Source organism: Staurois parvus, unplaced genomic scaffold (genome assembly GCF_062004578.1).
Source record: "Staurois parvus isolate SC_StPar_1 unplaced genomic scaffold, SC_StPar_1.0 ptg000613l, whole genome shotgun sequence".
Classification (NCBI taxonomy): domain Eukaryota; kingdom Metazoa; phylum Chordata; class Amphibia; order Anura; family Ranidae; genus Staurois; species Staurois parvus.
Window position 1 is genome coordinate 2,107,070 of NW_028318409.1, and position 24,828 is coordinate 2,131,897.

At 40.2% G+C, this 24,828-nt stretch overlaps 1 protein-coding gene across 3 annotated transcripts in view; it reads left to right on the top strand.

Annotated features, from left to right (window-relative positions):
- The window catches only part of DOP1A (DOP1 leucine zipper like protein A), a 119,388-nt gene that overhangs the window by 35,144 nt on the left and 59,416 nt on the right, over window positions 1–24,828 (top strand). For 2 of the 3 annotated variants that reach the window (XM_089693097.1, XM_089693099.1), the window contains exons 3-8: window positions 3,524–3,705; window positions 3,854–4,024; window positions 4,465–4,654; window positions 8,125–8,223; window positions 16,620–16,719; window positions 23,493–23,602. In XM_089693097.1, coding sequence (XP_089549223.1) covers window positions 3,524–3,705; window positions 3,854–4,024; window positions 4,465–4,654; window positions 8,125–8,223; window positions 16,620–16,719; window positions 23,493–23,602 — 852 coding nt within the window. The remainder of the gene's footprint in view (window positions 1–3,523; window positions 3,706–3,853; window positions 4,025–4,464; window positions 4,655–8,124; window positions 8,224–16,619; window positions 16,720–23,492; window positions 23,603–24,828) is intronic. The other variant, XM_089693098.1, reaches the window with a different exon arrangement.

Here is a 24,828-nt window from a genome sequence, read left to right on the forward strand (position 1 = left end):
TCACGGATGGTCTTATTGCACAGGTGGCAACCTATCACGTTACCACCCTTGAATTCACTGAGCTCCTGAGAGCAACCCATTCTTTCACAAATGTTTGTAGAAGCAGTCTGCATGCCTAGGTGCTTGATTTTTATATATCTGTGTCCATGGAGGTGACTGGAGCACCTGAATCCAATGATTTGGAGGGATGTCCCAATACATTTGGCAATATAGTGTTTATGTGTGTGTGTGTGTGTGTGTGTGTGTGTATGTATATGTATGTATGTATGTGTAATATATATATATATATATATATATATATATATATGCTCTGCGGCGGACTGACAACTCATAGGGGATCATGGGGCCCCTGTGTCCTTGCCCAAACTCTAAAACGTCTATGAAAAAGGTACCAGGGGCATCTCATGGGGCCCCCTACTGACCCCGGGCAGTGCCCGAGTTTCCAAATGGTCAGTCCGCCCATATATACCGTATTTTCCGGCGTATAAGACGACCCCCTACTTTTCCTGTTAAAATATAGGGTTTGAGCTATACTCGCCGTATAAGACTACCCCTCTTCCAACGCACACCAAATAAAAAAACATCAGATTTGATTTCAATATGGTATGCTATTTCAGTATGGTATTCCAATGATGGGACACTATTCCTCCCACTAACACCAATGATGAGGCACTACTCCTCCCACTGACACCAATGATGGGGCACTATTTCATTCACTGACACTAATGATGGGGCACTATTCCTCCCACTGATACCAATGATGGGACACTATTCCTCCCACTGACACCAATGATGGTGCCCCATCATTAGTGTCAGTGTGTGAGGAATAGTGTCCCATCATTAGTGTCAGTGGGAGGAATAGTGCCCCATCATTAGTCAGTGGGAGGAATAGTGCCCCTTCATTGGTGTCAGTGGGAAGAATCGTGCCCCATCATTGGTGTCAGTGGGAGGAATAGTGTCCCATCATTAGTGTCAGTGGGAGGAATAGTGCTCCATCATTGGTGTCAGTGGGAGGAATAGCACCCCATCATTGGTGTCAGTGGGAGGAATAGTGTCCCATCATTGGTATCAGTGGGGAGAATAGTGCCCCATCATTGGTGTCAGTGGGGGAGGAACAGTGCCTCATCGTTGGTGTCAGTGTGGAGGAGGAATAGTACCCCATCATTGGTGTCAGTGGGGGAGGAACAGTGCCTCATCGTTGGTGTCAGTGTGGAGGAGGAATAGTGCCCCATCGTTGGTGTCAGTGGGAGAGGAACAGTGCCTCATCGTTGGTGTCAGTGTGGAGGAGGAATAGTGCCCCATCGTTCGTGTCAGTGGGGGAGAAGAGCAGCTGCTCCTTCTTTTAGTTCGGCCGCTCGATTTTCGCGGGGCCGCTCAACTCCGCCTCCTCACCGGTGATTGGTCTCCTGTGTGCCTTTCCAGTGCTGGTGCCCAATCACCGGTGAGGAGGCGGAGCCGAGCGACCATTGAGCGTCCGAACTGAAAGAAGGAGCAGCCGCGCTTCCTGGACCGGATCGTCGTGGGACCGGGACCGGAGCCAGGTAAGGTACAGCAGCTTCTCTGCCCACCCCTGTACTTAGTGTCCGTTGGAGGAGGAGGAGGGGGGCGGCGCCGCCTCTCGAAAAAGTGCCGGCTCGCCGTATACCGGCGTATAAGACGACCCCCGACTTTTCAGAAGACTTTCATGGGTTGAAAAGTCGTCTTATACCCCGGAAAATACGGTGTGTGTATATATATATATATATATATATATATATATATATATATATATATATATATATATATATATATATATATATATATATATATACAGTGGGGATCGAATGTTTGGGCACCCCAGCTAAAAATTTGTATTAATGTGCATAAAGAAGCCAAGGAAAGATGGAAAAATCTCCAAAAGGCATCAAATTACAGATTAGACATTCTTATAATATGTCAACAAAAGTTAGATTTTATTTCCATCATTTACACTTTCAAAATAACAGAAAACAAAAAAATGGCGTCTGCAAAAGTTTGGGCACCCTGCAGAATTTATAGCATGCACTGCCCCCTTTGCAAAGCTGAGACCTGCCAGTGTCATGGATTGTTCTCAATCATCGTCTGTCAATGTCAATCTCAAAGGTTTTAAATGCCCAGACTCATCTGACCTTGCCCCAACAATCAGCACCATGGGTTCTTCTAAGCAGTTGTCTAGAAAACTGAAACTGAAAATAGTTGACGCTCACAAAGCTGGAGAAGGCTATAAGAAGATAGCAAAGCGTTTTCAGATGTCAATATCCTCTGTTCGGAATGTAATTAAGAAACGGCAGTCATCAGGAACAGTGGAAGTTAAAGCAAGATCTGGAAGACCAAGAAAAATATCAGACAGAACAGCTCGCAGGATTGTGAGAAAAACAATTCAAAACCCACATTTGACTGCACGATCCCTCCAGAAAGATCTGGCAGACACTGGAGTTGTGGTACACTATTCCACTATAAAGAGATACTTGTACAAATATGATCTTCATGGAAGAGTCATCAGAAGAAAACCTCTTCTACGTCCTCACCACAAAAATCATTGTTTGAACTTTGCAAATGAACATATAGACAAGCCTGATGCATTTTGGAAACAAGTTCTGTGGACCAATGAGGTTAAAATTGAACTTTTTGGCCGGAATGAGCAAAGGTACGTTTGGAGAAGGGGCACAGAATTTAATGAAAAGAACCTCTGTCCAACTGTTAAGCATGGGGTTGGATCAATCATGCTTTGGGGTTGTGTGCACAGGGAACATCTCACGAGTAGAAGGAAAAATGGATTCAATAAAATTTCAGCAAATTTTGGATGGTAACTTGATGCCATCTGTGAAAAAGCTGAAGTTAAAGAGAGGATGGCTTCTACAAATGGATAATGATCCTAAACACACCTCGAAATCCACGGGGGATTACATCAAGAGGCATAAACTGAAGGTTTTGCCATGGCCTTCACAATCTCCTGACCTCAACATAATTGAAAATCTATGGATAGACCTTAAAAGAGCAGTGCGTGACAGACAGCCCAGAAATCTCAAAGAACTGGAAGACTTTTGTAAGGAAGAATGGGCAAAGATACCCCAAACAAGAATTGAAAGACTCTTGGCTGGCTACAAAAAGCATTTACAAGCTGTGATACTTGCCAAAGGGGGCAGTACAAGATATTAACTCTGCAGGGTGCCCAAACCTTTGCAGACGCAATTTTTTTGTTTTCTGTTATTTTGAAAGTGTAAATGATGGAAATAAAATCTAACTTTTGTTGACATATTATAAGAATGTCTAATCTGTAATTTGATGCCTTTTGGAGATTTTTCCATCTTTCCTTGGCTTCTTTATGCACATTAATACAAATTTTTAGCTGGGGTGCCCAAACTTTCGATCCCCACTGTATATATATACCGTATATATATATAGGCATTGACAAATGAAAACAGAATTGACAATCTAGGCAATTACAAGAGAACTTCAGTTAGTTATCAGTCGTGACCTTCTAAAAAATGTTGTTTTTTTATAGGTTTTACAGAACAATGCGAAATATCAAGTGGTCCCTAGAAAGTTAACCATAGGGAAACGGCTGGCACAATGTCTTCATCCAGCGTTGCCAGGTGGAGTTCACAGGAAAGCGCTGGAAACTTACGAAATCATTTTCAAAATTATTGGACCAAAGCGCCTCGCCAAAGATCTCTTCCTATACAGGTAAGTAAAAGAGCTAAAACTGTAACCTTTAGATTACTGTTATAAAACAAGTATATGGTCTAAGTACCTTTTTGGAGTGTGTTAATATTTCTGCTTCTAGACATTGTCCTTAATTATCTCTCCTTTTGATGTTTTTTTTTTTTTTTAGCGCTGGTCTTTTCCCTCTGCTTACAAATGCTGCAATGTCTGTGAAACCAGTATTACTTAGTTTGTATGAGATGTACTATCTACCTCTGGGCAAGACCTTAAAGCCAGGCCTACAAGGACTGCTCACTGGTATTCTGCCTGGCTTGGAAGAGGGCTCTGAATATTATGACAGGTAAGCAAAACCACCATTTGATTACAGAAAGAGCCCACAAGCTTTTTTTATTTCTTATAATGGGTTTAACATTATAGGTAAAAATTCTGGGTTAGCTGTATTCGGATCCAGACAATTTTGGATCTATTTTGAGCATTACTGACTTTTTAAACATAATGGTGAAATCATGACTTTTATATATGTGGATCACCAGACCCTACTGGAACAGCTGCCGTATTGTCAAATGTAAACCTTGGCTTATGTCAGTTAGTAAAGTTGAGGAACTGTAGCGTAGTAATAAACATGCTCCAAACAATTGAAATACAAAAATACAAGATAGGCGTAGATAAAGGAAAAGATTACTCTGCATACAAGAGTAGGGTATGTATTTTGTCTATATATCTATGTGTACAGTATATGTCATTTTTAGTTTTTGGGATAATGTACATGCTCTTTTTCAGAACCAACACCCTCTTGGAGAAAGTGGCCTCAGCTGTGGAGCAGTCGGCTTTTTACGGTGCCCTGTGGGGCAGTCTCCTCACCAGCCCTGCTGTGCGCCTTCCTGGCATCACCTATGTCTTATCACACCTGAATCGGAAACTATCAATGGAAGATCAGCTGTACATCATAGGAAGTGACATTGAATTAATGGTACTGTTGTATTAAGCAATTCTGTTGCTTTTCTTTTTTTTAAAGGGAGTGATGGCATCAGTCTTCTGGTCATGTGACAGTACTTGGGCCCAGCAATTGGCTTTTAGACCCAAGCACGGTTACATGCTTCTCAATACCCAGAAGTGTTGGGTGTTCTGGATGGTTGCGGAGACGGAGAGAGTGGCAGGGGAGGGCTGGTAGGGGGTAATGGGGTCAGGTTGAGAGAAGAAGGACTATTTGCAGAGATGTTGTCACTTCATGCTGCATGGCCAAGGTGACAGTGTCTCATGTGCCTCCCTTAGCACCCACATACTTTTGTGTTGTGTAGAAAAAATTACTATAATAGATACAACAAAAAAACAATAGATATATTGAAGTACACCTGTTACAAAAATAATTATTTTGTCTGTCATTGCTGACCTCTCCTTTTATGAAAGATAGTTCCCTAGCTGTCATGCTAATCTCATTGATCCAGTTCCTTTTGTGTTACTGACACCTTTACAACATGTTTATTCTGGGTTTGTGATTCAAATGTATTGATACTAGGTAAAACCAGGAAACTCACAATAAAGCCAGCAATGTCATCTAACAATGGGTTATTTTATCACTACCTCAAAGTCTCATTTTCTTGCATTCCTAAATGGTTATCTGATTAAAGCTCACAGTTATCACCTGCCTAAAGCTAGTAGTAAGGAGCCATAAACTGTGCCATAATCTTTGTGAATTTAAGCTAAAAGTCTGAATACCTTGAAATTTGGAAAAAATACAAATAATGCACAGTAATTAAAATACACTTGTTATGCTTGTGAGAGTTGAGCTTGTCGGTATCACTTTTTTTATAACATATTGTCATCTCCTATTTATTGGATGCCTGGTAGACGGTGGAAGTCTCTGCTTAAAGATTAATTTACTAAAGGCAAATAGATTGTGCAAATAGACTTTGCAAATGCATTTGCACTTTTTGTCCCCAGAGCTTAGTTAATGTGGCGAATCTTCACTTTGTAAACAATACCTAATGCTTGCACATGATTGGATGAAAATCCGCAAAGCTTCAACACATTTACATAGCTCTAGAGAAAATGAGCGCAACTGCACTTGCAAAATACACAGTCTATTTTCCTTCAATAAATCAACCCCAATGGGTTTTGTGATTCCTAGTTGCCTGCTTTCGACATCGTCACATGACTTTTATGCATATACAGGATATAAGGGTTACCTGTTGGAGGATTTTATGGTTGTCTTTGTTTTCAACGTTGAAAGGATTATGTTTTCTTTATTTTGCTAATGTGATTTATTCCCATTTGACATTTGAAGGTTCTGCACTGAGAACAATACATGTCATATGTTAGTTCAAGAGATAGGTCCATGAGGTGGCATGCACCTCGTGGGCCTTAAAGCCGGCCATAGTTCGAATCTCAGCTGGTTCAGCAGGGACTGGCCAAGATTTAAACCATGTACGGACAGGCTGAATGTACCCAAGTTGATTGATTGATCAACAAGCCTGTCAGATTTTACATGCGATTATTGCTAGCGGCTATTATAGCAGTAATCACTGTGTTCTCCCAGCGAAGACGACTCCCCTCGCTACCCTCTTCCGGGACAACACAATGGCTCAGTGGGAGGGATGCCCCCATTGACATTGTGTTAATGTTGGAATTGAGCGATTTTCTTTCCTGCAACAGTCTCCATCTATCAGAGGAGTTTAGTTATAGGGTGAAACTCTACTCAAAAAGTGACTAATTGTTGTTATAGAGAAAATTCTGAAAGGTTTTTTGCATAAGCAGTTCCCTGACAAAATGTACTATTTTTTCTGGAATTCCTTGCAAAAAAACAGCAGTGTCCTTGCTGGTAAGCAAGGGGGTGCCTCAGCAGAAAGACTCATGGCTATATGACTGCTGTGTGAGATTTAAGGCACTGCTGCCTCTGACTGCTAGTGCAAGGAGATTTGGAGTGATATTTCTTGATCTCACTACTGTGCTGCTCACTGTTTTCCTTGTTGGAATTTCTGAAATGAGAAGCAAAGCTCTGGCCTAACTATGGGCCCCTCCACACAAAGAGGGACAGAATGAGGCTCGTTAAGTCAGTAATGGGGAAAATTAGCTTCAGGAAGATCATGAACAATACTGGTGACTAGCTCTTTGCTCACTGCCCACCTTTATTTGAAAGAATACTTTTAACGTAACAGTAATGTTGCTTTGTATTTTAATCACACTTCTGAGTAGTGTTTACAAACACTGTTCATATGCTCAGTTTTTGACTGCAACAGCTAAAATAGTAAGTGAATAGAAAGTGCAAGCCGAAGGAGAGGGACTGGGCATGCTACCTATGTTCTTTGTATTCTGATAACGTTTATTTGGTTGAGTATAGCATGCCTAATATCTGCAACGGCTTATATAGGAAAGGGTTAAAAATTCTGAGTTTTTTATTGCAGTCAGTACTCCCATTGGGGAAGGTGTTCATTAAGTAAAGTGTTACTACACCCAGGACCCTGCATTCACTATATCTGGTTTCCCACAGTACACAGAATATGGAAATGCAATTATTTTAGGGAATATAAACTGCTAAATACCTTTTCTAATCAGCAGTTAGAGCAGTCTTGCGACTTCAGCAGAGCACTGGTTAAAGCTTGTAGGAGGAGTTTTATTTCTGCTGTAGGAGGATGCAAAACCCCTGACCTCTGTCTGGACAGTGCTGATTACATGCACTCTCCCAAGAAAAAAAAAAACCTCTCTAAGAATACACACTAAACTGAACATGTGCATGTGGCTACGGGTTCAGGCTGCCTTATCAGGTGATAAAACATGGACATTTGAACAAGAGGAGTAGCAGAGAAAACAGGATCAAACGGCCTTTTTACACAATGCAGAGTATTAACCTCTTAGGTTCCACGGTGAGTATAACATGCATGCTTTACTGCATATACAGACAGAGTTTACTGTTGCGGGTTTAGTAACACTTTAATGTTTCAGTAACAGTGATCAGCAGACCAGGAAGGGAAAGGAAATCTCTTCAATGCAGACAGAGACCACAATAGCAGCCATGTTTAAACAGTATTGGGAAGGATTAGAAACTTTTAATAATTCTGAATGTGCCCCTCCTAGGGAGATAGCCCATTCCTGTCTCATTGAGGGGAGTCGGTAAAACCTGCCAAATGTTCTAAGCTTTTCCCTTTTCTTTTTTAATTAAAAAAAAGTCTTGGTTAAAGTGTCACTTTAACAATTGAAAGATTCAACAATGCATTGCAACTTGGAAACCCGTAATACAGTGTGATACAGTAATAAATACACCCAAGCAAGTCTACTGCATAATTATTCACATACCAGTTTTTTCCTGTGTATGGCCACATGAGAATCTATCAAACAAAGGTTCCAAATAACAAGCAAATATTTTAGTGCACAATCCTGTATATCTTTGGTTTGTTATATGTCTTCCATTATATTTTTTTTTTCATTTTGCCTTTGCAATTTCAGGTGGAAGCTGTGAGTACATCTGTGCAGGACTCCAGTGTGCTGGTTCAGAGGAGCACTTTAGATCTCATCTTATTTTGCTTCCCATTCCATATGAGTCAGGTACTGGTGGCAAAGTCAATTTTATATCCATTGCCAATGTTTGACTCTAGAGCACTCTTGTAAGACATATTTGGCAAAATGTAAGCAATCTTTTAAATTAGTTGATTTATGAACAGAGCAAAAGTGGAGCTGGTTCCATAGTGCTAGTCACGGTCCTTATTTTGTGTGGGAGCTAATATCTCATTAGTTGGACTGAAGCTCCAGTTTTGCACCAACTTTCCTAAATAATGGCTTTATATATTTATTACAGGTACTTATATAGTACCATCAATTTACGTTGCACTTCACATATATATTGTGCATGCACATTATACCCTGCCCTCAAGAAATGTACAATCTAAGGTCCCTACCTCACATTCATACATACACATACTATGGCCAATTTAAACTGGAATCAAATAACCTACCAGCATGTCGTTGGCGTGTGGTAGGAATTGGAGTTCCCGAAGGAAACCCATACAGGCACAGGGAGAACATGCAAACTCCAGGCAGACAGTGCTGTGGCTAGCAATCGAACCGCTGACCCCATTGCTGCCAGGTGGAAGTGCTAACCATATGGTATGGTGCATTCATATTGTAGTTTGGCATCCATATAAAAACCATATGCAGTTTATTTCTATTTTCTTTCATGGTTTTACATATTAAAGCATAATTCAGGAGCCAGTGTGCTCACACCAGGAGCCATTTTAAGGGTTCATGAATCAAATATATCAGCTGACAGCATTATAACATTCCAGATGGTTAGGGACTAGCTTTGGCTAGATGCCTTCTTGAATTTTTTCGAGCCTATCAGATTTTCTTACTGGTCCATGTAGGTCCCATAAAGGAGGAGGGTGTATACCAAGCAAGATATCCCCTTGCATGATTACAAACTATAAATATTTTTATGGGGGATTCCAATGTATTCCTGACATTTTAGCATTAAAACTTTCAAACAGGCTGAGAATCTGCCCATTTGGTAGGCAAATCGGCTCTGTTTCCATCTTCATTTGTCCAATATGCCTGAAACAGCTGTAGTAAGAACCCACCAGGGGCCAAGCACATCATGGGGCCCTTCTTGAAGCGTTTCTTCTTTACATCTCTCTATAAAATGGAGCTTCTCATCCTATTTTTCAAACCTTACTGTACAATCCTATAGTGAGAACTAATTTCTGCTACAAACACTTAAAGCCTTTTTTTTTTTAATGCCATACACCTCTATGAGGACCATATGTGTCCTGGTAACACAAAGCTATTTTGGTGTATTTTGAGCTTCTCTCTCTGTTACACGTCTGGAAAGCGTTGCCACATTTATCCTATTTACTCCCAGTTAGCATTTCTCATAAATCTGTTGTGTTGGAAATCTCTCGGATCTTATGAAGGACCATATGTCACTAAGTAGACATGTTCTCCTGTAGAACAAAGTATACATGTTTCTATAAAGCCGTTGTTTTTTTGTGGCGATTGTGTAAAGCACTCCATCGGTATATTATCAATCTCTTCCCCTGTGGATAAATCTGATTAATATCCAAAAATATATTGGCTCTGTATAGTAGGAGGTTCACAGAGATGTAAAGCAAGTGCAAAGATTAGCATAAAGGTTAGATACAACTGGTCCTGTTTATGAACACTTTGAAAATAATTTGTCGGTGTTCCATAGAAACCAAAGTATATGTAAACTCAAAATCTCATAGAAGCTTAAACATGGTATTGTAGTTTAAAACGGTTGTTTTCCTTATTTTTAGGTCTGCAGATTTCATAATAGTTATAAAATTTTAAAAATATCTGGTGATCCAGCCATGAAGGTCCTTGTTCCAACACTACCTGCTCTAAGGTGGTAACACATGTCTCTATCCCCCAGTTGTTCTGCTTTGTCACTCCTAGACATGCTTTCCTAATGGAGACAAGTGGCTATGCCAACACACATTGCACACTCATGGTCCATTGTTATCCCTGTCAGGAAACCTATGCAGAGAAATATTACATCACTTACTGAAGTGAGTGCATGTAGACAGGAAATGGCTACAGAGAGCTGCATGAGATCAACAGCACTGAGACATATGCATGGATGAAAAGGGTAGAAACGGTGCTGGATAGATATGAGCTAGGTGACCTCCAAATTCCCATTTTTATTGGTACAAAAACAAGGGAGAGTTTGGGTTGGAGATGAATTCGGAGAACGCCCAATCTCTTCTGATAGATACCACTCCCCCCATCCAAATTTCCCTATTGTTACCCCCTATCCATTAGGATGCATCACCCCCTGCCACAAACTAGCCCCCTTCCTATACTAACATTTTAGAACATATTGTAATATACCCAATTATAATTACTGATACTTTGTACCAGTAATTGGTACTTTGTAGACACTTTTATAACTGGGGATCAAAGAGGAGGGAAAACTGTGTTTCCCCTTTACGTTTTTGCATAATTGAGCTAAGTCATTGTCCTTTTTGTATAAATGTACATTATGTTGCTGAATATTTTGATATGGCATTGATTTATTCAAATTCTTAAAGTTTCAGATTTTTAAAGTTACTTGAAGGGTAAGTACACCCAAAGCTTTTTTGACTGTACTTCTCCAGTGGATCACAGGAGTGCAGTTAGTTCTGTACTCTGTGACAGTGTGGCGATCTGTCACCCTTGATTCTCAACAAGGCAGGTTGAGGGGCTTCAGGGTAAAGGTTTGATATGGAGGAAAGTGGCTTTTCACTTTCCTCCTTTGTTTGTAAGGTCCTTTTTGGGAGCTGGAGATTTCGAAGCGATTTGGGAGGGATGAAATCTCCAATCCTGGGACCAGGTGTTGGAGTGGCCAAGAGGCTGATTGCACAGGTGTGTGCGGGCCTTTTCAGAGAGTCAGGATCAGGGTTCTGGGCTCCACCCCGGCAGATAGGAGTCAGGAGGGCTCCACCTGGAAGATAGGAGTCAGGAGGGCTCCGCCAAGGAGAGGTGGAAGCCAAAAGCAGCAAGGGGCTGCTAGAGACTAGCTGTGTGCAAGAGCCATAATTCTTGAAGAAGTCTGCAGGAGACAGACATCAAGCTGAGTATAAGCCAGGAGGCTGAATCGTTGTTTTGTTTGATGGTGGATACCCCTGCGTGGGAAGCTTTATGTTGCGGGACATTTGTTTAAATAAAATTGGGCAAAAAGGCCCTTAAAGAAGTGAGTCGCTGTGTGCTTTAAATGAAAAGCTCTACCACTTTGAAGCGAGTTCCCACAACTCCTATGGCCTGTTTTCAGCCAACAGTGGGTTTAAGTCTGCTGCCGGCTGACATCACAGAGCCGGTCCAGGCTCTGAAAAGATCCCAACCCAATGGTCAGAATATGTCTGGAAGGTTGGACCGGCACATGGCTCAGCCTCTCAGCTAGCCGCTGAAAGCCTGAGCCAGCCCCTCCCACCGACTCCACAGCCCAGCACTGCATTGAGTGCTGGAGGGGCAGAGCAGAGAGCCAGAGACTGGCAGAGCAGAGCGATTGTGGTGTTCATAAAAAAGAAAATGGTGTTGCGCTTCCTTACACAGTGCTTAAATACACTTATATACCATAATTAGTGCATAAATATAAATCTCAAATAAATTCTAACAAAAAAAAATATACACATTAAAAAAGAACAATATCATGTGATAATATGCAAAAAATTATATAAATGTGTAAACGAGAAATAGACATCACACACTGGAGAAAATGGTGAGACAATGTACATGCATACCTTAAATGGAAAAAAGTGACATAAACAGTGAAAATGGCATAAAATATGCCTGAAACAGTGTCGTGACCAGAAGACTCACAACCGGTGTGAATAATATACAGTGAGACTGTCTGGATAAAAATCTGACTCAAAACAAAATTTTTGGACCACACAGTCTTCCACATAAATGTGTTACAAAATGTGATAAGTGACCAAAATAAACAATATATGACTTATGTGATCAAATCCCTAATTGGGACTTATTTATGTGAACACAAATACATAAACAGTGTCACAACAATATATCACAATGTGCTGCAAAAAAACAAACAAAAAACATTAAAAAAAACCCTAATAACCACATAATGCCACAAATATTGTGCCACTAAATAATATAATAATAATGAGCAAGAAATGTCCCCATGTGAACTCTTCAAAGTGAAAACACTTCCACGGTGATACAGGTGAAAAAAATTGGGATCCGTCACTGGCTGGATTGCCCCCTCACCTTCATACAGCGACCCCAAAGGGCCGATAAGCGTCCACACTATAAGGTGCAGCAATACGGCCAATCAGCATAAATTAATCCAGTTTAGCAGTAGTGGTGGTATCCCCCTTATGGAACAATAGGTGTGACCAATCCTGATATCAAAATTTCTTTTAGGCAGGATGATAAAATCAGCCAACTCACATATATATTGGAAAGAAGAAGAGAAATCCTCCCATAGTGTAATACAAATTGCTCACTCACATTTCCATTGATAAAAACAAGCTTACAAAGCTTAGGGTAACCTGAGTGCTATCCTCTATCCCCATTTTTCTTTCTAAAATTATCATTATCGCCTGCTAATTTTACAAAGAAAAATGGGGATAGAGGATAGCACTCAGGTTACCCTAAGCTTGTTTTTATCAATGGAAATGTGAGTGAGCAATTTGTATTACACTATTCTCTTCTTCTTATCAATATACTGTATACAGTCATGGCCGAAATTGCTGGCACCCTTGATATTTTTCCTGAAAATCAAGTATTTCACACAAAAAAGGTATTGCATTAACACATGTTTTGCTATACACATGTTTATTCCCTTTGTATGTATTGGAACAAATATAAAACAGAGGCAGAAAAGCAAATATGACATAATGTCACACAAAACCCCAAAAATGGGCTGGACAAAAGTATTGGCACCCTTAACTTAATATTTGGTTGCACACCCTTTGGAAAACATAACTGAAATCAGTCGCTTCCTATAACCATCAATAAGCTTCTGACACCTCTCACCCGGAATTTTGGACCACTCTTCCTTTGCAAACAGCTCCAGGTCTCTCTTATTGGAAGGACACCTTTTCCCAACAGCAATTTTAAGATCTCTCCACAGGTGTTCAATGGGATTTAGATCTGGGCTCATTGCTGGCCACTTCAGAACTCTCCAGCGCTTCTTTGCCATCCATTTCTGAGTGCTTTTTGACGTATGTTTGGGGTCATTGTCCTGCTGGAAGACCCAGGATCTTGGACGCAAACCCAGCTTTCTGACACTGGGCCCTACAGTGCGACCCAAAATCCTTTGGTAATCCTCAGATTTCATGATGCCTTGCACACAGTCAAGGCACCCAGTGCCAGAGGCAGCAAAACAACCCCAAAACATCATTGAACCTCCACCATATTTTACCGTAGGTACTGTGTTTTGTTCTTTGTAGGCCTCATTCCGTTTTCGGTAAACAGTAGAATGATGTGCTTTACCGAAAAGCTCTATCTTGGTCTCATCTGTCCACAAGACGTTTTCCCAGAAGGCTTTTGGCTTACTCAAGTACATTTTGGCAAACTGTAGTCTTGCTTTTTTATGTCTCTGTGTCAGCAGTGGGGTCCTCCTGGGTCTCCTGCCATAGCGTTTCATTTCATTTAAATGTCGACGGATAGTTCGCGCTGACACTGATGCTCCCTGAGCCTGCAGGACAGCTTGAATGTCTTTGGAACATGTTTGGGGCTGCTTATCCACCATCCGGACTATTCTGCGTTGCAATCTTTCATCAATTTTCCTCATCCGTCCACGACCAGGGAGATTAGCTACAGTGCCATGGGTTGCAAACTTCTTGATAATGTTGCGCACTGTGGACAAAGGCAAATCTAGTTCTCTGGAGATGGACTTGTAACCTTGAGATTGTTGATATTTTGCCACAATTTTGGTTCTCAGGTCCTCAGACAGTTCTCGTCTCCTCTTTCTGTTGTCCATGCTTAGTGTGGCACAGACAGACACACAATGCAAAGGTTAAGTGAACGTCTCTCCTTTTTATCTGCTTTCAGGTGTGATTTCTATATTGCCCACACCTGTTACTTGCCCCAGGTGAGTTTACAGGAGCATCACATGCTTGTAACATTCTTATTTATCCGCAGTTGTGAAAGGGTGCCAATACTTTTGTCCAGCCCATTTTTGGAGGTTTGTGTGACATTATGTCGAATTTGCTTTCTTTCCTCCCTTTTTTTGTTTTGTCCCAATACACACAAAGGGAATAAACATGTGTATAGCAAAACATGTGTTAATGCAATACGTTTCGTGAGAAATACATGATTTCCTGGAGAAATATCAAGGGTGCCAACAATTTCGGCCATGACTGTATGTGAGTTGGCTGATTTTATCATCCTGCCTAAAAGAAGTTTTGATATCAGGATTGGTCATACCTATTGTTCCATAAGGGGGGGTACCACCACTACTGCTAAACCGGATTCATTTATGCTGATTGGCCATATTGCTGCACCTTATAATGTGGATGCTTATTAGCCCTTTGGGGTCGCTGTATGACAGTGAGGGGGCAATCCAGCCGGTGACGGATTCCAATTTTTTTCACCTATGTCACCTGTATCACCGTGGAATTTTTTTCACTTTGAAGAGTGCACATGGGGACATTTGTAGCTCATTATTATTATATTATTTAGTGGCACAATATTTGTGGCATTATGTGGCTAGTAGGGGTTTTTTTTTTTGTTTGTTTTTTGCAGCACATTGTGATCTATTGTTGTGACACTGTTTATGTTAACATAAATAAGTCCCAATTAGGGATTTGATCACATAAGTCATATATTGTTTATTTCGGTCACTTATCACATTTTGTAACACATTTATGTGGAAGGACTTTGTGTGGTCTGAAAATTTTGTTTTGAGTCAGATTTTTATGCTGACAGTCTCCCTGTATATTATTCACTCTAGTTGTGAGTCTACTGGTCACAGCACTGTTTCAGGCATATTTTATGCCATTTTCACTGTGTTTATTTGTGATTTATGTCACTTTTTTCCGTTTAAAGGTATGCATGTATGTTGTCTCACCATTTTCTCCAGTGTGTGATTTCTATTTCTCGTTTACACATTTATATATTTTTTTGCATATTATCACATGATATTGTCCTTTTTTGATGTGTATATTTCTTTTAGTTAGAATTTATTTGAGATTTATATTTATGCACTAATTATGCCATTTAAGTGTATTTAGGTACTGTGTAAGGAAGCGCAACACCATTTTCTTTTTTATGTTTGCCACTTATTCAGGTATATAGCCAGGTGATAGCAGCTTCCTGATCTTTATATTTATCTTAATGCAGGCGATAGATGGGTCGAAAATCGGCCGATTTTTCGGCTGAAAATAAAATCGGCCAATTTTCGGATCGTTAGTGGGCTAATTGTTCGGCCGTTTTTCGGTATTTTGGCAGATTTTTTTTATCGGTAAAGTTGGAAGAAAATCGGCCGATTTTCACGGCAATGATGGGCAAATCGGCCGATCTTTTTACCGATAAAAAAAATCTGCGCATGAGCAGTGACCTGCAAGAGGAAGACAAAAAGAAAAAGAAGAGGAGGATGAAGAAGAGGATGAAGAAGAGGATGAAGAAGAAGATGAAGAAGAAGAGGATGATGAAGAAGAAGAGGATGAAGAAGAAGAAGAGGAAAATGAAGAAGAGGAAGATGATGAAGAAGAGGATGAAGAAGAAGAAGAGGATGAAGAAGAAGAGGAATTCCAGTCCGGCAAAAAATGTCCCTGCAGAGAGCTCCGCTATTTCTTTGACAGTTCCTTGACATTTATAGCGGTTGCAACATTGTATCTATTTGTTTCTGAATAAAAACATCTGTATTCGAAATGGATACAAATACATTGTTGCAACTGCTATAAATGTCAAGGAACTGTCAAAGAAATAGCGGAGCTCTCTGCAGGGACACTTTTTGCCGGCTCTAGACGGGATGAAAATCTGCCATTTTTTTTTTTTACCGTTGCTGGTAACGTCGGCCGCTTGAACGACCGATTTTTCATTTTTTTAAAGAAAAATCGGCTGATTTTCGATCCATCTATGGCCTGCATTATTCTGAGTAGCGCAGGTGGTTTACATATTACATGATTGTGGTGTTCAATCGCTCGGTTTGATCAGGCGGGGGATAGATGCAGCATCAGATCGAAGTTGAATCCACCTAGGTGAGTATAATGATTTTTTTTTCTTAAAGCCAATACTTCTTTTTTAAATGTCAATTTTAAGATGACAAATTTTAAAACAAATTCTTAGACCTAGTACTTATCGTTGCCATAGCTGTATAATTATTATATAGTGGCTGATGAATTATGACACTGTAACGATGGACTTGTTTGAAATTTGCTGATTGTTTTTGGAGTGTATTGGGTTAGAGGTATATTTACAGCACATTTTAAAACATTTTAGTGATTTGGGCAATTTTTTGTTTTTTTGCTTTGGCTACCTAGGCAACCCGTCCTGATATGATTCGGATCCTGTCGGCAGCACTGCGTGTGGTCTTGCGCAGAGATATGTCGTTAAATCGGCGGCTTTATGCATGGCTCCTGGGTAAGATTGTTCAGTGCAGTGTTCTATGTAGTTTTTGAAGTAAAACCATTTATATTTTGGTGTGCCTGATATATAAATAGTTGGTGGCATTAATTAACATACAGTGGGATTGATTTACTAAAACGGGAGAGTGCATCACCAGTGCGGGAGTCAGATCTTTGCAAGACCTTAAGGGGGAATATGATCTCCCTAATTTCATGTTTTTCCGCTATCTCCAGCTCCGTCATGCTCTGCGGGCCCAGTTTGGTAATTCTGTTTTGCAATTTAATTCTAATTGTCTCTTGGATCTGATCCTGGGCACAGAACCTAAGAAACTCACGTCCACATTCTACAATGCATTACTCTTACCTTCTGCATCATTATTGGCTTATCGCCTTAAAGCCCGCTGGGAGGTGGACGTGGGGGAGCTGAATGAGGACATGTGGGAGGAAGTGTTGTCTTCGACTAAGATGGTTTCCCCGAGATTATCGGATCGCCTCACTCAGCTTTATATTATACACAGAACCTATTTGACACCAATTTGAATGTCTAAATACATGCCGCAATATAGTCCACTCTGCCCTAAATGTGGAGACCCTGATACAGGGGCGGACTGACAACTCATGGGGATCATGGGCCCCTGTGTCCTTTCCCAAACTCAAAAAAAGCCTATGAAAAAGGTACCAGGGGCATCTCATGGGGCCCCTACTGACCCCGGGCCCTCGGGCAGTGCCTGAGTTTCCAAATGGTCAGTCCGCCCCTGCCCTGATAGTACTTTCTTTCATTTATTATGGTCCTGCCCCCTCATACGGGGCTACTGGTCCCAGGTGGTCCGGTTCCTTCATGACAGGATGGGCTCTCCCCTTACCCTGTGCCCTAAGCAGTGTCTACTGGGTCTTTTTCCTTGTTCAGAAACTGACAAATTTCAGACTCTTTTTTTTTTTGCATGAGACGCTGTTTGTGGCTAGACTTTTATTGGCCTGTATGTGGTTGCAGGCGCAGACACATACATTTTCACAATGGATAGCTGCGGTAAATAGTACTCTACCATATAAAAAGGTCATTTATATGCATAGAGGATGCCCTGTTAAGTATCACAAGGTTTGGGATAGATGGCTTGATTCTACATCTACTTGTGACGAGGAGGAGGTGGAATAACTATCTTTTATAAACTTATTATGTTGGTTGCTCATATGCTGGTCCTCCTTTCCTTGCCTGCGGCAAAGACTCTAAAATTTGTATACTGCTTTATTTATTTGTGCATTTTTCCTATGTTTTTTTTTTTTTTCTTTTTATTGATAAATGTGAACTGTGACTGCATATCTGTTCCTCTTAATAAAAGTTTGCTTGATTAAAAAACTGGAGAGTGCAAAATCAGGGGCAGCTCTGCATTGAAACCAATCGGCTTCCAGTTTTTTGTTGTTTTTTTTTGTCAAAGCTTGATTGAACAAGCTGAAGTTAAAAGCTGATTGGCTACCATGCACAGCTCCACCAGATTTTTGCACTCCAGTTTTAGTAAATCTACGCCTATGTGGTTTTGTTTTTTATTATGTGATACACTTTTTTGCATTATGCAAGGAGGATGCCGTAGGTTCTTGGATCTCCTATTAACCTCCTTGGCGGTATTCCCGAGTGTAGCTCGGGGTAGAATTTCTATACCAAGAACGGTAACCCCGAGCTACACTCAGGCTTACCATGCAGCGTTCTCTGGGGGTCCCTGCAGCACTTACCTTGTCCTTCGCTCCCACGATGGGTCCCCTGCAGCGTCCCCGTCCATCTCCTCCGGCGGATGCCGGCATCTGGCTTCCGTGTTCCAGTACCTGTGACGTCAGAACGTTCGGGCGGCGGAACCGGCGGGAAATTTGAAATTTTAAAAAAATGACATTTTTGCTGTCATTGCTTTTTCACTGCATTTCACATACATTTTGTCCCCACTGCTTTGTCCTGCGCCCTGCCTGCATTTTGACTGTTCTTTCTGCCTGGAAACTTAGAAAAGTCCATGGCGGCCAAAAAGCATCCCTTTACATCAAAAGCAGTTTTAGAACAGCGATAGTAAATCAGAACCACTTGCAGAATTGAGTGATAATGATTCGTGGGGAAATTCGTCATCAGACACTGAAAACGATTTTGCGACTTTGCTCAGCGATGTGCGAATTTGCCTCTGTATTTCAAATTTCAGTGTTTTTGGTTTGATTATATTATTGAATTAAATTTATTATTATTATATTATTATTTTTTATGATTATTTATTAAATTATAATTTATGATTTCGTGTTTCAAGTTTTATCATATCCGGAATGTTTAATAGACTCTTTTTCGGATAGATTTCAGTGAGTTATTCCTAAAAATTACAGCCTACAATAAAAAACTACATATTTCCATGCAAAAAAATGGTACCGCTTTCAGCACAAAAAATCGGAAAGAATCATACCGCCAAGGAGGTTAAAGGATTATTTTGTTAAAACAGATAAGCTCCTTATTTCAGAATTTGCAGATCAAGCTACTCAAGACAGCTTATTGGCAGTGGGCGGCCCAGTCTGCAGCTGGTTTGATAGTCTACAGTGACAGACAACTTTGAGAAATTTGAATGGTATAGGAAGCATCTGAAATCTATGTTGTGGAGGGTATAATAGAAAGGCTATTTAAGAGCCACATATGTGTTCTGGCATCACCTCTGAATGATTGTCCATCCTAAACGATATCATTACAGATTGTTATTGGGTTGAAAAGCCAATGGTGGCCCATTCACACTCTAATTCAGTAGGACACTATGAAATGAGCTTTCCCATTAGATCATCTTCATATGTAGGTACATCAGAAGCCTGACTCATGCACAGTTATTAACATGAAAATGCAATGATGTACCTAGTCAAAGGTCCAGCAAATTGTTTTCTTATTGCATTAAATTAAAAACAAAAAAATTAACTCCTTGACCTTATGATAAGAGAAATATGCTGGTTGCCATTGCTGTCATAAATGTTTTGTTTATCCTTCAGTTTTAGTACTTTGCACACAACAAAGTGAGAACTCCTAATGTGAATGCTTTAGTGACTCAGGAAATACTGAAGCCAACATTTTAGCATGACAGCCAGGCAGCTAGCATTTTCACAAGGAAATCTGCAGTGGCAGCATCTATATTTTTATTATTTATACAACTTTTTCTATAAATATAGCCCTATACTTGCGCTAACCTTACCAGCATAGAAATGATCAGGAAGTTAATATAAACTTCAAAATAATGTTCTTGTTATCACAGACTGCTTTCCATGACTGAAACACATTCTATATAGTTTATGTAAAAAGTCTATGAATATTAGACAGATGGTTGTGTATTTTACAGTTTCCACTAAGCTGCTAGGCACTGTAGGTGAGGGTTACAAGATAACGTGGGAATGACATAATAGTTATGGATGGATGTTTATAGTATCAACTGCCAACCACCATCTTGTTTCTCTGAGGAGTCTTTGAAGTTACCACCTCCTCATTTAATTTGGTACACATTATGGTGCAGAAGGAAGGAATTCCATCCTCCTGTTTGGCATAAAATTAAAAAAAAAGACCAGGATTAAAGCTCTATGAAACGCCATGTAATTTACTTTACATTTGACTTCCTTCCTCTGATCCAAAGAGCCTCAGCTACAGAGCTCGAGTCATGGCACATTTCACCCTTCTATTTTTGCAAGCTGGAGGGAGGAAAAAGTATGTCAGTAAACTCTTTGAGCTGAATATATCCGGATACTGGGCATATAGAGAAATGACTGCACACATCATGGTGACCTGCATATCTTGCAATCCTGGAGTTGTACTTTGTAGATAAACTGTATAGAGGGGCTTCCATAGCTTTTCTTCTAAAAATACTAGTTCCGTGAATGTCTTTTTTACATCAAGAGGTTTTATTTTTGTACAAAAAGAATTTCTTCTCTCAGGATCTGGGGCATGACAGTATATAATAGGTGATGCAATGAATTTGACATACATTACCAATTTATATGACAGGCCCATCAGAGCATATACAGTGTATTCAAACTATTAATTTATCCAAAAAAAGACTTTTATTTTAACATTGTGTCTTGTGTCTATGCTTTCTTTATTTACATATTGCACCTTCCTTTATTTCAATCTCCTGCAATGCAGGTGCACTTCCCTTTTGCAGGTGTACGGCAGTGACATAAATTTTTAAAAGCACCCTAACACTTTTCTAATACACTTGTCAAAACACATGGTAACAAAGTACCATTTATTTTGGTGCAGCACAATTAAAAAAAAAAAAAAAGAATCGCGCGATTTTTGCACATAAGACAGTCCATTGAAATGAATAGGATGCACTAAGTGTGAAGTGCAAAAGTCATGCAATAATCCCATACACATGGTTGCACCGGCATAGCCTTGGGATGAGATGTTAATGTGCTATTTGTTTTTACTGATGTACTTTTTAATATTGTACTGTTTCTCCTCTCATCTAGAGGTCTGTATTTGTATATGGAGAAATCCCTCAGCCTTTATCTGTGTACATATCTGCATATAGTATTTGAATCAGATACAGCTCTCAGTTGTTTTCATAGGTACTACTATATTCTTCTGTTCTTTATAATTGCATTTTACCTCTCTGGCCTGCTCTGCTGCCACTTACTACATACCATAGTCCTAAAAAAAATACTCTTCTATTTGTTAATGTTGTCATCTATGCCCCAAGTAATAGTTCCCACAACCAATGTAACCCAACATGTTTCACCACTTTTGTGTCTTCAAGCGGAGTTCCACCTGAAAAAAAAAAAAATAAAAATCAGCAGCTACAAAAACTGTAGCTTCTGAGTTTTAAAATGCAAACACTTACCTGTCCGTCGGTCCAGCGGTGTCCTCACCATTTCTGGTTTCACTGGTCTTCTTCTTTCCTTGGCACCAGCATCTTGAGTGTGGGCACCTGGCTGTTTGCGGCTTCACAGCTGGGTGCCCACTGTGCATGCGCGAGTAGTGCTGTGCTTTGTGAATGGCCCCGTAGTCTTCTGGGACCTGTCACGTATCCCAGAAGACTACCTGGAGGGAGGGAAGGGCACCTTCCACTTCCGATTGTTTAGGGGATCGCAGCAGAAGTGGGAGCGGGTACCTGTCAAATTTGGGTACCTGCTCCTCCCCCGCCCCCCAAAGTTGCCAATCCTTAATGGGGAACGGGACAAAGGATTAAAGTGGAACTTCCTCTTTTGGGTGGAGCTCCACTTTCAGGAGTACAAAGTGCTCACTTGGTGCTCAAAGTGCTAAAAAAATAATAAACACAAAAAGAGCAATGACCATTCCAATTATTGTGTATTTGAATTTAAAAGGCCCATGTTAGTATGAATTAGTAAGTGAGATTTCATCCTAAATGGAATAATGAGAAGGTGCAACATCTAAATGAAAGAAAGCACAGACAAAATGTTTAACAAAATGGTAAAATAAAGTGTTTATTGATAAATAAATAAAGCTTTAATTTATATCCTCTGATGGGGCTCACATACAAAATGTATGTCCCATTTATTGCACCAGCTAATAAATATTGGCTGAGTTTGGTTTTGATATTTTAAGTCACTGACCCTGAAAAAGCATGTATGTTAAAATCAGAACTCTCGATCCACACTTGTCACATGTCAAGGCCTCAGACAGTATTAATGTCATTTAATTAGCATGGCAGCCAAGCAATTAGTATTTTGGTTTTCAGTTTTCCTTTAGGGGCCAATTCACACTTGCGCTAAAATATATGGAACATGGATGTACATTATCGTCCATTTTAGTTGCGCGCTGACCTCCGTTGACATACATTTTGATGTCCATTGGCATACATTTTTATGTCGGTTGACATGCATTTTAGTGCGCATTAAAGTGTACTGCATTTTCACAGGATATCCTGTGCATTGTGTTGACAACCATCGATGTGCGTTTTTGTTAAAATGCATACATGTTGCATTTTAACGCAACGCTGGTCAATGCAGTATTATGGCGTGAATAGGACACCTTGGAAATGATTGTTTTTCAGATGTCCTTCCATTGATTTGTGTTTTACAGCTACGCTAAAACGAAGATTGACACACTGGTGTGAATTGGCCCCAAGTAAGGACTAGAGATGAGCTTGTGCTTCCTCTGAACTCCTCTCTTGCCAAGCTCTTAACTTGATCTTTTTTTTTTTTTTTTTGTTTTGTTAACTCTAATGAACTGCAGCCAGGTCATTGCTAAACAAAGAGGCAGGCTACAGGGCAGGAATGATTGGAGTAAAATAAAAGAGAACACATTTAAAGTTTGGCTAGAGAGGAGTTTGGAAGTTGCCCAAGCTCATCTCTAGTAAGCAAAAGAGGAAACTGCAATGACCCATAAAAGTCAAACCACAGTTCATTCATTATTCTAACTTCTGTCATCTTGGGAAAGGGAAAATCTGATTGGCTGCTATGTTACTTTACTATGCATGAGCTCATTGCTGTGCTGTATTTTGTAAGACATCTGTAAATATTCAAGCAGCATTTGATGAAAAGGAATTTTTGTATTACTCATTGTCATGTTTATGGGAGGTCTATAGTGCAGCAAGTGTTTGGATACATGGGCTCTAAAACCCAAAACAAGAGCTATGGTTTCCCATTAAACTCTGTTTCCACCATTAGATATAGGTGTTCAGTATGGAGTTGGTAAGTCATTAATTTCTGTCATTTTTTTCTTTGCTGTCATTATGGGAAATACAACTTTGGTGAGTTGTCAGAGATTGTCTGTATTTATTCCTATGATTAGATTGGTTGAACACTTTTTCATTTTATCCTGTATACATTTATTCTAAGGATTTGACAACAACGGTGCCATTATAGGACCAAGGAGTACAAGGCAAAGCAATCCAGAGGAACACGCCTGCTACTATTTCAATACCTTCTCCAAGGAACTTTTAGTACAGGTGTGTATTTAGAAATGGTATTACTGTTGAAAAACCATTGCAAGGAAGGGGTGGAGTACATGTAATTGGTATGTGTTTGATTAAAAATACGGCTTTAGCTGCTTTCACACCGATCAGTTTTTCCTTTGATTTTGCGATTAAAAAAAAGTGGAAGTAAAATGCATGACCAATAAATGCTATGGAACTCTTTACAGTGATCTGTTGCAGGTCTGTTGTGTTTATTAAAGTCCAGCTTGCTACATTTTTGGCGCATGTTTGGTTCGGTTAAAAAAAAATGTGCCAAAATTGCACCTACTTATTGAAATGAATAGAAAACACGGCAAAAACACCGGTTTTGCAACAATGTGAAAGTAACTTTATTTGTAAAGCAGACTTGAATTTGCTTCTTTTAGGGGACCCATCATTAAAATTCAAACATCTCTAATGCACATTTTCAAAACACATTGGGTTTTTTTCAATTGAGGACATACAATATTGCATTTCAGAATCACACTTAAAAACTACAAAGCCTTGGGATCACATATGAAAACGAGTGAGGTTGCAATGCCCCCTCCAGGCTGTGTATGTCCTGATTTTGTTCAATAAAGATCCGGTTATGCAGGGATCCTGAGGATTCATCAAGTACCTCTGTGACAAAACGAAAATGTAATTGGCGCAAGAGAGATCGTGGTGGGTATAAAGTTCACTCAAAAAGTCTTAATAATAATAAAAGGGGGGGGGGAAGGGGGGGGCTTGTGGTACAAGCAGTGTTGGATTAAAATAGATGGTATATATATATATATATATACACAAAGCTGCAATGTAGACACCGTCGTGAGGCTTGCACTCTCTAGAGTAAACTGGACTCTATAGTAGAAGAATAAAAGAAAGAGAGAGGTGCGCCAGACTAAGTGCAGTAATATTTTAACAGTTTATTGCACACAAAATTAAAAACTCACAAGATGTGGGTAGGTATCAGGCATCAAATATAGTAGGGAGAAGAGGACGTCATCTGTGCTGCACATCATGGGCGGATGGCTACAGTGCCAGGGTATTCAGCGGCTGATGCTCTAGGCGGGTCCCACAGGAGGAAGCGAGGACGGCAGGAGCAGTAACTGGGAATTGCGGCGCAGAGGAGAACCGTGATCCAGGGCAGGCGCTGCTGATCTCTCACATCAGCGTGGATAGTGGGGCCAGCTTGAGGCGCATCCAAGATGGCCGCCGGGCGGAAGTGACGTCAAGATGTT